Below are 12,379 nucleotides of genomic sequence, written 5' to 3' on the forward strand. Positions count from 1 at the left end.
TCCCAGTCCCTCTACCAACACATTTTTGCTCAGGTTGTTTCCAAATTAAATGTTCTCTTCCCTGCGACTCCCTAGCTCTTACTTTTGAAATGTCATTAATACTGACAGGCTTCTTTAAAGACCTTACTCTAAGAAGCCTTACCTGATTCTCCCAACTAGATGCAGTCTTTTGCTCCTTTTTAAAATTTTAATACCTACTGCATTTACTCCTGCATTTCACTTATTAATTATTGGTGCCCTTGTCTAATTCTTTCCCTCTGCCTCTAAGACTGTGAAGTTTTTAACCTCCTGAGCATAGAAGTAATTTATACTCATAAGGTTGAAAAGGTATCTTAAATACCTTACACTGTATTTTTAAAAATTGCTATTTAATACATGAAAAGGTAAGTAACCCCAAATTTAGATCACTCTTAGGATCACAGAAGCAATGTCCCAAGGACATTTAGTTTATAACATGAGGGGGGAAAAGAAGCAATGTATTTAGACTGAGGGACTTCAGAGAAATTGCTGCCAAAAAAATGAGAATTTCAAATAGGTTTAGAAGGATTTAGCTAAGTGTAGGTAATAATCTAGAGATGTAGCCTGAACTAAAATGGAGAAGAGGAAAGTATAGGGTACAACCATGAAATAGATAGTAAATATATGTTGTTATATATTTATATACTAATAGAGGGTCTTATAGTTTATAGGTTATTTTTGTGTGTATATTATCTTTGTCCTCAATAACACCCTGTAACACTTAAGTACTATAACCCTTTAAGGCCATCTGGGATTATCTGTTTATTCCTCTCCCCTTTGGTCTTGTGTCATCAAAAACAGGGAGAAGCAATTGTGTGCATTTTTATTCCCCTCGAGGCTAAGCAGTTCTTCAAGAAATAAACAAATGGAGATTGATTATGCCTATTATACAAAATAAGTCCCTGAGAGAAGTGTACTTGATCACAGAGCCCAGATTTAAACATAGGTCTTCTTTGTCCATGTCCAGAGCTCTTTCTTCCATGTCAAGGCCTGTGCATGCCAAGAAAGCAAGGCCAGGGTAGACGAGAGAAATATGGAAATGCAGAGGGTAGGAGTCATTTGAAAATTATATCCAACAGAGTGAAACATAAGTGATATCTTTAAGTTGAATAATAACATTAAGCATTCTGAAAAAAATTACCAGGAGGTAGAAGTGGAATTAAGTGAGCATGTTGTATTAGTAGTATTACATTTCACAAAATGAATAAAACTACAAATGATACATTTTTTAGAAACAGTTTTTAGGGAAAAACTAGATAATTAGTACCTTAAATTGCGTGAGGATGAGAGAAAAACTATTTCTCAAATCTACCTACATCTTCCAGAACCAACAAAAGACACCACTTTCAAGATGCTATCATTGACATGCTTCGTCATTCTCTGATATCCCTGACTTTCAGTTAAAAATCAGTATTTCTTGAATGTCAACTATACATCTAGAGAATACACAAGTGAAAGCAAAATTGTTCCTGGCCTCCTATGAGAAGTCCTCATATCAGAGAGTTTTGCATGCTCAGGTCTAATTAGACTCATCTCTCGTGGGCCCTTGGCCACTTGTTCAGCCCCAGATACCAGCAGGGGCTCCACCCCAGCCTGTCATGGATGAGAACTAGAATAAAAATATCTGAAGAGACACTGAATGTACATGTTGAATTCTTTGTATTGCTCTCCAGTCTGTTTATTTTTTTTAATAGATTTTCTTTCTTTTTATTTTTTATTCTTGGTTGCACTGGGTCTTCATTGCTGCACAGGCTTTCTCTAGATGTGACGAGCAAAGGGTACTCTTCATTTTGGTGTTCAGGCTTCCTATTGTCATGGTTTCTCTTGTCGTGGAGCACAGGCTGTAGGTGTGAGGGCTTCAGCAGTTGCAGCTCGCAGAATTTAGAGCACGGTCTCAGTAAGTAATGGCAGATGGGTTTAGTTGCTCCGCAGCATGTGGAATCTTCCCAGACCAGGGATTTAGCCCATGTCTCCTGCATTGGCAGGCAGATTCTTATCCACTGTACCACTAGGGAAGTCCTATCCAGTTTTTTCTATACTATTGGATAATGTGTTTTCTGCAACAGCTTTCAATCTCCTCCCAAAGAGTACACTCTAACTTATACACACTGTAGTACCCTCAATTTTTAACAAGTTAAAGCCTCCCAATCAGAATATATATTGATAAGAAAAATACATCTAAGATTATATCTCAAAGGAGAAAGAATATTTCTTTTAATGAGAAATAAAAAAGGAAAACACTCTATCATCCAAAACTCAGTTGATAAAGTCAGAATAAAAAAGAAGAAGATACTTGATGTTAATTTGGATGTAATGCAGTTGTATTAGTTTCCTGCTACAGTAAAAAATAGCACAGAACTAGCAGTTTAAAATAACACCCATCTACTGCCTCGGTCTCTGCAGGTAAGAAGTCTCGGTGTGGCTCCCCGGGTTCCCTGCTGGGTGTCTACCAGCCTACAGCACAGTTGTCGGCCAAGAGCGAGCTCTCATCGAGGCTCAGTGGGGTGGGGAGAAAGATCCGCTGCTCGGTTCCCACAGGATGCTGGAATAAATCCTTTCCTTATGGCCATTGGACCAAGAGCCATATTTCTTTCCTGGCTGTTGGTGAGGTCTGCTCTCAGTTCCCACCATCTGCCCACCACTCTTTGCCACATGCCCCTCTCAGACCATGACAGCCTGCTTCTTCAAAGCCCACACAGGGAGTCCCTGTCTTCTCAGACAGAATCTTTCACAATGTAATCGAATCATAAGAAAGGCATCCCATCAGCTTTGCTTATTCTGCTGGTCAGAAGCAAGTCATAGGTTTCTCCTGGACTCAAGGAAAGGGAATTATACAAGGATTTAAATCACTGGTATTAGTTTAGGATATGCCCACTGCAATAGTTTTGTCCACTTCAGTGTGCATGTGTCAAAGATTGGTGCCTTTTTCTATAGAAATTTTTTTTTTTTTTTTTTAGGTGAAAAGAATATTTTATTGCAATACTTTAATACCGAAATTGACTATTTTACATATCCACCAGCTCTTATTCACTGTCCCTATCTATCTCAGAAGATAGTCAAAGTGAGATTAATTGGATGAAGCATTCTCAGCCAATCTGGAACATTCTGTACTTCAATTAAAGTTAGGTCCTTTAATAAATTACGTCTTATTCTATTGTTCTATAATATTTATGAAATGATTAGTGCAATAATATCACTGAAGTATCATTTAAAAGGCAAACACCCTATAGATTTGGATTTGTCATCCCGATTCCTCGGCATTCAATAATATAAGTGTCTTTAGAGGCATCTTCTTCATCTTCTGATTTCTTCACAGTAAATTTAGCCTTTGCTAGTTGCTCAGCAAAATGTATAGCTGTTTGGGTGTGGAGTGTAACTGGTCCTGTTTTTATTCTGGAAATTCCACTGGCTAACGCCATAAAAATGATCAGCTGGTCTTGCAGATACTCATCCACAGCACCACCATGTCTAAGATTTGCCAACAGCATTTCAGCAGCTTCAATTCCAACCTTGTCTGCATTAACACCTCGTTTACCAAGTGATGATCCAGCAAACAGACAGCCAGTGGATGTCTCAGCAATAATGATTATTCCATTTCCATTGCCAAAAGCTTGGTCTTTAGGTTCCTGAACAGGCTGGATGTTAACATACAGATCCCTAATCTCCTTCCTGATGCATCTTACGGCTGCCGCCGCCATATCTTTTGCTACTTTAAATGGCAAAACACCAGCAACAAAAGCTCTTCCATAAATCTTAGTCACACAGCCACGGTCAGTTAAATTTATTGGGCTCAACTGTTTAACTGGCGACATTCGGACAATCACTTCACCACCTCCCTTTGGGTAGTAGCCCCTCATTTTAATGTCACAATTAAATGTGAAACCAAATTTTTCAACAATTGGCTTGAAAACCATGGCTGTGTAGTCAATCTGTGGGGCCATTTCAGCATTAGTGCCACCTTTCAAACGGAGTTCTGACGGACAAGCAGCAAAGAGAACACAGGGCATTGAGACCTGCATCAAGAGGCACACACTCCCTGCTGTCTTGGTATCTGCTGTGTGGACTCCACCTTTGATCTTCTCTGGTGTAAACGTTATTTCTGTTGAGCCGATTTCTGCCCCCTCCAGTTGCCCATCACACAAATCTCGAATCATTTCCAATCCAGATAAATGTTGAGGCCTTCAGGTCATAATACTGCATCAAAACGTGTGCATTCAGACTGCCTATATCCCCACACTTTATGACACATTTATAAAACTGAGGCCCGGCGTGCTGCGGCCGGCTCGGATCTTCTGCACCCGCAAAGGGAGGCCCAGCAGACAGCTCAGGGCCGTGGACACCCTCAGGATCTGCCCGCCCCCTTCCATGATGCCGCCGTCCACCTCCACCCGCGGCCCCGCCATGGGGAGCGTGCTGGGGCCCGGCCCCCCGCGACGTAGCCTCGGCCCGAACGGGAGAAAGAGGATACGCGGACTCCTGCCCCGCAGCTCCGGAGCCTGAGTCCTCGCTCCGCGCTCGGGGCCGCCGGGCTCTGCGGAAAAGCAGAGGACGCGCCGGCTCGGGGAACGCCCAACTCCGCAGACACGAACCCGGACCTTTTTCTATAGAAATTTTAGGAACAAAATTCAATGATAGAGAAGTTAACCATTATTTTAAGAAATATATAAGTGAATATATGCAGGCATTGTGCTAGGTTAAGGATAAACAATGAAGACAGTCCGTTTGGTTGAGGAACATATACTCTAATGGGGAAGACTTACTATTACAAGCAAACAAACAAAAATCCTATTAATCTCTGTAATTACAGTTTCTAGTAGGTGCTGAGAAGGAGAAGAACAAGGTTCTCAGAAAGAGGTTAATGAAGGAAACCCACTTGGGTGGGCTCCCCTGGTAGCTCAGACTACAGAGAAATGGCTTGCAATGCAGGAGACCTGGGTTCGATCCCTGGGTCAGGAAGATCCTCTGGAGAAAGAAATGGCAACCCATTCCAGTATTGTTGCCTGGAAAATACCATGGACAGAGAAGTCTGGCAGTCTATAGTCCACAGGGTCTCAAAGAGTTGGACACGACTGAGAAAGGGTATTATGGGAGAGAATAAAAAGCAATATCCTATCCTAGGTTTGGTGATGAAGGCATACTTCCTTAAAGAAATGTCATCTGACCACCTAAAGAATACCTAGAGGTTATTCAAGAAGAAGGAAAGGGAACTTTAGGTAGGAAGAACCATCATGCAAAAGCTTTAAGGCCGGAAAGACTAAGGCCATCTGAGAGACTGAAAAAGATCAGGATAACTGGAGGAGATGCAGTGCGGATAGATCAAGATGGGGAGGTGGGAATGGGCTATAGCCCTTGATAAGCACTTTACATTTATCCTGAGTATACTGGGAATCTATTGAAGGGTTTTCAGTGGGGAAGTAACATGATCCAATTTGAAAACATTAATGGAGAACAAATATTTTGCACTTTTTTTTTTTTAATGCTTAATAACTAGCAGTTCTTGCCTGTTGTATGCAATACAATGTCTTTTTGTGAAGTTGTTGACAAGGTTTTTCCTGGTAGTCTCTGGGGAAGGCCCTACTTTAAGTAATTGCTATTTAATCACGTCTCATTTAACATTTTTAGAATTTTTTTTTTTTTTTTTGGCATGATCATCTCTGTGTCTGGGGATTTTTTTCCCTTATTTTGTACTGATTGCATTTGTGTTTTAGGGGCATAACATTGCAGGTGACATACCTCTATTCATGTTTGTTATCCTGATTATGTTGAAGATGTTAGAAAGACCTGTGATTTAAACAGCATGTTTAATGTTAATTGACCTCATTTTGGAAGATTTCCATGGAGAAACACAGAAGCTAAGTTCTATATTTTTTCCAGTATTATTCAGGGGATTCATGGAGTAAAATAATGCTTTCCGTTTCCTCTTACTTACTTACTTTGTTACTTGATAAACTGTATTTTTCCTGTGATTTTTATGTAATTAGTTCTAAAGCTGCATTTATGTCTGAACGCCTTCTGTAGCAACCTCATTCCCACATAGAATTCACTGTTGGCAGAAAAAGGACATGCTGCTGAAGTGTTTTTTGCTACCAATTAAATAGTGGAAACCATCCCACTGAGAAAGCACAGACTAAACTTTATCTCATTAAGACAAAATCCAGATGCCTTGTTTACTTGTGGTTGAAAATCAATGCCCTATTATCTTCTAGACATACATAATTTGCAACAGAAATGAGAAATAGGTATGCATTCATTGCTCTGTCTAAAATAGTAATTAAAATGCAAGTTTTTTATTTTCAGATGGATAGTTTTAGCAAATCAGCAATGGTCTAAAATGATATAAACACTCAGTAGGGAAAATCCTTTGCTATGATAGAACTGTACCTACTCTTGTGCCTAGGCTGACACTCAAATAATTGTTGAATGAATGATTGGACAAAAGTTAGACTTCTGACTTGCAGCTGTTATTCTCGCTAATTTGGTAGACAGTTTACAGAATCTGGCAGCCAGAATTGGGCAGGATTGGTATCACAATCAAGGCAATCTTGGTTGCAACTCTGGTAAAATGCAGGACAGATTCAATTACTCAGCAGTACAGAATACCTTTCATTAAAACTCTAAAGAGATAATTTCTTCTGATTACCCAAGTCATCTTGATGATCTAAGTAAATAGTTTTGATTATAACCATGGAATCCTTTATTTCAACTTGCTTATTGTTAGAGATATAAATTTTCTTCCTGCCTTTTGGGAGCAGGAATGTATGTTATCCACCATAGCATTTTACATAGGAAGCAAAAAAAAGCTACATTTGGCTAGCTCATTTTGGGAAATTGTGTCCCAAGGGTGCAATAAAGATGTCAATTTTATGAACAGATTGTAGAACTAGACATATTGAGTTATGAAGATGGAGCAGAATGCAGACAATTAATACTACTACTCTAAAATATAGATGAGAATTTCAAAGAAGTGTGTTTGATAGTTTTCTCAGTGTTGTGTGATGAGATGATCTCTACGCTCTACCTTGCATGGCTAATTTAAATGTGCTTAATTCCCTGAAGTCCATGTCTAAAAATTTGAAGGATAGTAGAGACTCATACGTTTTTCTTCAGTAGATGGACATTTGTCTAAAGAACTGAATTTTATAGATATTACACATCATGTACATTCATGTTCTGGGCATCCGATGACATAAATAGACTATAGACTAAAACTATCCAAAGAACTACTTAAGTTTCTCCTTGTAGTATATGCTGTTGTCAGCTGTACATTTTTCTATTTTGGCAGAATATATTTTATGTTTATTTGAAAACTGACTGTTAGTGAAATGTCTAATGAAAACTCAGGAGGAATATAAAGAAAATGAGTGCTTTGTCTAGACCAGAATTAGCTACATCTCCTTACTACCTTTATCTAATATTATTATTTAAAAATCATTAATGGAATGAGATTAACAGAAAAACAAATGTAAGTGCTCATGTCCATACTTGTTTAGTTGAAAATAATACTGATTGGCAAAGATTTAACTACAGCAGTTTATTTTTTAAATTAATTTATATATTTTAATTGGAAGCTAATTACTTTACAATATTGTGGTGGTTTTTGCCATACACAACATGAATCAGCCATGGGTGTACATGTGTCCCACCATCCTGAACCCCCCTCCCACCACCTTCCCCACCCCATCCCTCTGGGTTATCCCAGAGCACCAGCTTTGGGTGTCCTGCTTCATGCATTGAATTTGCACTGGTCATCTGTTTTCCATATGGTAATATACATATTTCAATTCTATTCTCTCATATCGTCCCACCCTCGCCTTCTCCCACATAGTCCAAAAGTTGCTTCTTTACATCTGGGTCTCTTTTGCTGTCTTACATATAGAGTCATCATTGCCATCTTTTTAAATTCCAGATCTATGTGTTAATATACTGTGTTGGTGTTTCTCTTTCTGGCTTACTTCACTCTGTATAATAGTTTCATCCACTTCATTAGAACTGACTCAAATGTGTTCTTTTTTGTAGCTGAGTAATATTCCATTGTGTGTGTGTACCCCAACTTCCTTATCCATTCATCTGCTGATGGACATCTGGGTTGTTTCAATGTCCTAGCTATTGTAAACAGTTAAATACAGCAGTTTATTAATCTTGAAATTTGGTAGACATTCTCACTTTGTGTAAAGCACTTGGCTTTCTCAGAATCATAAGTGAAAAGTATTTTATATTCATTGGAAAAATTCTTGCTTCCCACCTATCAAACCCCTACTTTTCCCTTCTGTGCTCTGCTCCTTCCCAGGGCACCCAGACAGCACAGGTAGAATTCACACCTTTTCTCTTCCTCCCCCTGCTTCTCTGGCACCCAGCCTCCTGGCTTCCCTGTCTGAATGCCCTGAACCCATGGACTCTGCCATAGATCCTAGTCCACAGTACACAGGAGTTTGGTGCATGTCAGTGTCTTGAAGTTCTTTGGGCCTCAGCTACTTTATCTGTAAAACAGGCATAATGACAATACTTCCCTCACAAAGTATTTATGAAGATTAAATGAGCTAAATATAAACTAAATTAGTTAAATATTACATGTGAAACACTTAAAGTTTGGCACACAGTATCATCATCATTACCCTTCTACAAATTTACATACCCATTAAAAGTAGAGGGTAGAGATGTTTTCACTCTTTGAGACAAGAAAACACAGGTCATCACTCTTTTTCTCATTTCGTAAATTTAGAAAATATTCCAAGTACCCTTGGAATCATATATCCAACACTTTTACTTTATAAGTGAGCAAACGGAGCTCCTGAGAGCTGGACTATCTTTACGAGATCACACAGCTAGTTAATGAGCACCAGATCCTGAATCGAAGTGTTCTGATACCTGTAGGGTCAGCACTCGTTTTCTACTCAGCAGAATCTCTTCCTTCCTTTGTAGATTCCCGGGGTCCTAAAGGCACAAACCCTCAGAGTCATTTCCTGTGGTTTATCTCAAGCTGAAATGCCTTGCCCTGCCCTATTTATCAGTTACCTGTTTATAATAGTCTGATTCGGAAAATCACAAAGGCTGATTCAGAAAAATAAAGAAACTGCTTTGGGATGAAGTCAGAGTAACGGTGCTGCTCTGAACGCTGCCCACATGCTCATTCCAGGCCAGTGAGATGGAGAGACAGGGCCAGTGTCCCCAGTGTGCCAGCAGAAGTGCTGTTGGCCGCTAGAAGGGCCCCAGGCTTCATTGAATGCTCTGCTGTTGCTATCTTGAAATTCTTAGTATTTTTTGAATAAGGAATCCCACATTTTCATGATCACTTGGCCTTACAAATTATTTGCCCAGTCCTCTGATAAAGTGGTGGATCATTGTGGTAAGTTCCTTGGTAATCTGGAAACTTTAGATCTGCTTTGCATGGAAGGAACTGAGACGCAAAACTCAGGGCTGTTAAATCCCTCAATTAGTACTGTCATTAAAGTGGCATGCTGTACAGTGTTCAAAAAGAGGGTTTTTGAGCTTTGATATGGCATTTAAGACGAGAAAAACTGCTCTGTGACAGCTGTATCCTTTGACAGGTCATGAAGGAAACTGAGACTTAGAACTCTACAGATTTAACCTGGACTAATTCCTCTTGATCTCTATTTAAAGGGGCTTTGTCCTGATTTTTAAAAAATAAAGAACATAGTTTAACATATAAGAATAAAATGAATAGTGTTTTATTAGAACTTGTACAGAAGAAAAATTGCTTTACTGTGATGATAACCAGCATTTTAACCATTAGCTGGATTAATGACTGTATTGGAATAGTAAGACAGTAACTTAAACAATCACATAAGTATATTGCTAAAAGGCAAGTAACTTTGGATCTAATTAGCAGTTGGTAAGTTTTTCAATGTAGACAAGTCAGAGCTCAAACTCATAGTCTAGAGTACACGGGGCTACACTTACCTTGATGTGAAGAGAGGCTTGGCCAAATGACCTGCCCACCGTGGAGGGCTCCTCCAAACCATTTAGCTTCTGGGCAGTGGAGGAGGGCTGAGGAAACAAATGTGGGAAATGGGCAGGGGGGGGGCTCACCGTGAATCTTTGCCCTTTGAATTAATTCTAGTTGACCTACTTGAGCAATGATTGAGGAATTTTTGATTCACTTTGCCCCCATCTATCCCCTGGTGAGCATTGGGCTTTTTATTTTTTAATGAAACCATTTTCACAGCCTGTTGTTTTAGGTGTCAGCAATAGCAGAGATTGAGGTAGTTTTTGTTGTTGTTGTTCTTTTTCCCTTTTTTTCTTTTTTTTAATCAATTTTTCTAGTGCTGTTTATGCTGCTGAATTGCTTTGAACCAGCATCTTTCTGCAGAGCATATTTTCTGGCAAACAGCTGGATAGCACTAACAAAAGATAAAAATAATCCCAGATAATAACAGATGAGAAAAAAATACATAGCAAATACCTTTTTAGAATTATAATGGTATATTTTTGTCATCCCTTTTGAGTTATGTAGAGAATCTGTTGGGAAATACTTGTCCAAGTATTGAACTTTTCTAGTCCAACTCATAGCCTATCTCTGGAAATCAATGGAAGAATATAATTTTATATTTTTTGCTATTAAGGTGAACACAGTTTATTTACTCCAGTTTTCATCCTTTGGCAGTTTGAGTAAGTAAAGGTCAATCCTCGTTCTACCAAGAGGAGTTTTTCGATTAGAAGCATTTTGTTCATAGTACAAGGAGGGACTGGCTGTGCAGTTAAGTACTCCTAGTTTGTGAGATTTCATTACTGCCTTTCAAAAGTTGCTTTAGTAGGATTGAAGGCACCTTCAAAAAGTATTCATAATGCTTCCGGAGTGGACAGAAGTCTCAGTTAGATGGCTAGAAAGTACCTGGCTACAAAAGTCAAGCTCAGCTAACTCTTAAAATAAAACAAATGGAGTAGCAGTACTGCAGAGAATAGCAGATTTATTTCACTGTGTCTGTGTGAGCTTCAGTCCATCAAAGCACCACTAAGGGCAGTGCATTAACAATACTCAGTACAGGCTTGCAGAGAAGATGTCCTTAGCCACCAGCCATACATATTCACTTATTTTTCTATTTCTTAATAAAGCTATGAGATAATAGGTTTTCAAAAGTGAGTACCATTATCATAACTTTAATCTTATTTACACTCAAAACTGTCCTCCAGGGTTAATGCTTACAGGAGAGACATATAGTAAGCTATTTTTAAAAAGATCATATAGAAATTGCTTTTGAATTCTGTTTTTTGATGTACCTATAATTTGTGGAATAGCTGGTTATAAAAAATTAGAAAATGACCATTTTAGATTTTTAATTTCAAGTGAATAAATCATCATGGGAAGACAGTATCAGCATGCTAAATATTCTCTATATAAACTTAGTAAAATGACACTCATGTCCATATATCAGGTCGGGGTAGGCAGTTAAAAACAGCAATAATATTTCATTAAACCACAGAAATAATATTTAGAAACAATGAAAATTTTAAATATTTGAAAATGCTAATGGGGCCTAATGGAACTTCCTAGTCAAGTCTAGAGTGTCAGTTGGCATAACTGAAATTTAGAAAATACTCCAGAAGAACTTTAAGATATAAAAAGTTTCCTCTGGGGTTATCAGTTCAGCCCACATAGTTGCCATAAGTATTTTAAAAGAAGAGTTTTTTGCTTCCTGTCTTGATATCCCTCCTTGATCCCTCCAATAGTGTTCCACAGTCAGGGAGGATATTCAGGTCACAAAAGTTCCATCTTGGAAAATTCAAATTACTTACATTCACTCAACATTTTGTTTTATCCTTTGACCTTCTTAAAATAATAACTCCTAATATATTGGTGTGGGGGAGGTAACAGGGCAGTCAACAGGCATGACTGTTAGATTCCTTCTGATCCATCTAATTCCTCCATCTGTTCTACTCCCACCTTGCATTTTATCACAAAGTGACACATAATAGAAGAGTAGTATAATAAATCTAAGCCTGTGACTTAACTGTGTTTCCCCAAGGGTAGAGATCCCTTCTGTTTCTTTTCTCTTTTGTTTCCAGGTTAAAGGGTGCATTTGTGGACATCTGACACCGTGCATGCTGATCTGAAGGAATTTCCCCAGGGGAATGTGAGATGTATATATCTTATTTATAGTCTCCTGGGAGATTTTTACTTTTAGATAGTCATAGTTAAATCAATATGGCCTTAGTCCTTCCTGCAATACAGGCAGATTCTTTACCGCTGAGCCACTGGGGAAGCCCAGCCTCAGTCCTTCCAAACCAGTAATATATGTTTAGCTAAATTGGTTTATAAAAATCTGATGAATTGAAATTCTCTAATTTTCTCTCTTGTGACATTTTTAATCACTTTGCAGCAATAAGGTTTTTATAGTAAAATAAT

The 12,379-nt window shown here is 38.6% G+C and overlaps 2 protein-coding genes across 5 annotated transcripts in view; one reads left to right on the forward strand and one right to left on the reverse strand.

Annotated features, from left to right (window-relative positions):
* Positions 1-12,379, forward strand: part of UNC5C (unc-5 netrin receptor C) — a 403,063-nt gene that overhangs the window by 152,624 nt on the left and 238,060 nt on the right. The gene's annotated exons all lie outside the window — the stretch shown is intronic.
* On the reverse strand, positions 3,130-4,607 carry LOC122673437 (RNA 3'-terminal phosphate cyclase). Of its 3 annotated transcripts, none has more exons than XM_043871231.1 (2): positions 4,277-4,607; positions 3,130-4,054 (listed from the first exon to the last, which is right to left on the reverse strand). In XM_043871231.1, exons 1-2 carry the CDS (start codon positions 4,419-4,421, stop codon positions 3,243-3,245), a joined length of 957 nt encoding a protein of 318 aa, XP_043727166.1. In that variant the 5' UTR covers positions 4,422-4,607; the 3' UTR covers positions 3,130-3,242. The 3 variants fall into 3 exon arrangements, with proteins under 3 accessions (XP_043727166.1, XP_043727165.1, XP_043727167.1); XM_043871230.1 differs by having other exon boundaries at positions 3,130-4,197; positions 4,276-4,607; XM_043871232.1 differs by having other exon boundaries at positions 3,130-4,212; positions 4,276-4,398.

Source organism: Cervus elaphus, chromosome 17 (genome assembly GCF_910594005.1).
Source record: "Cervus elaphus chromosome 17, mCerEla1.1, whole genome shotgun sequence".
NCBI lineage: Eukaryota > Metazoa > Chordata > Mammalia > Artiodactyla > Cervidae > Cervus > Cervus elaphus.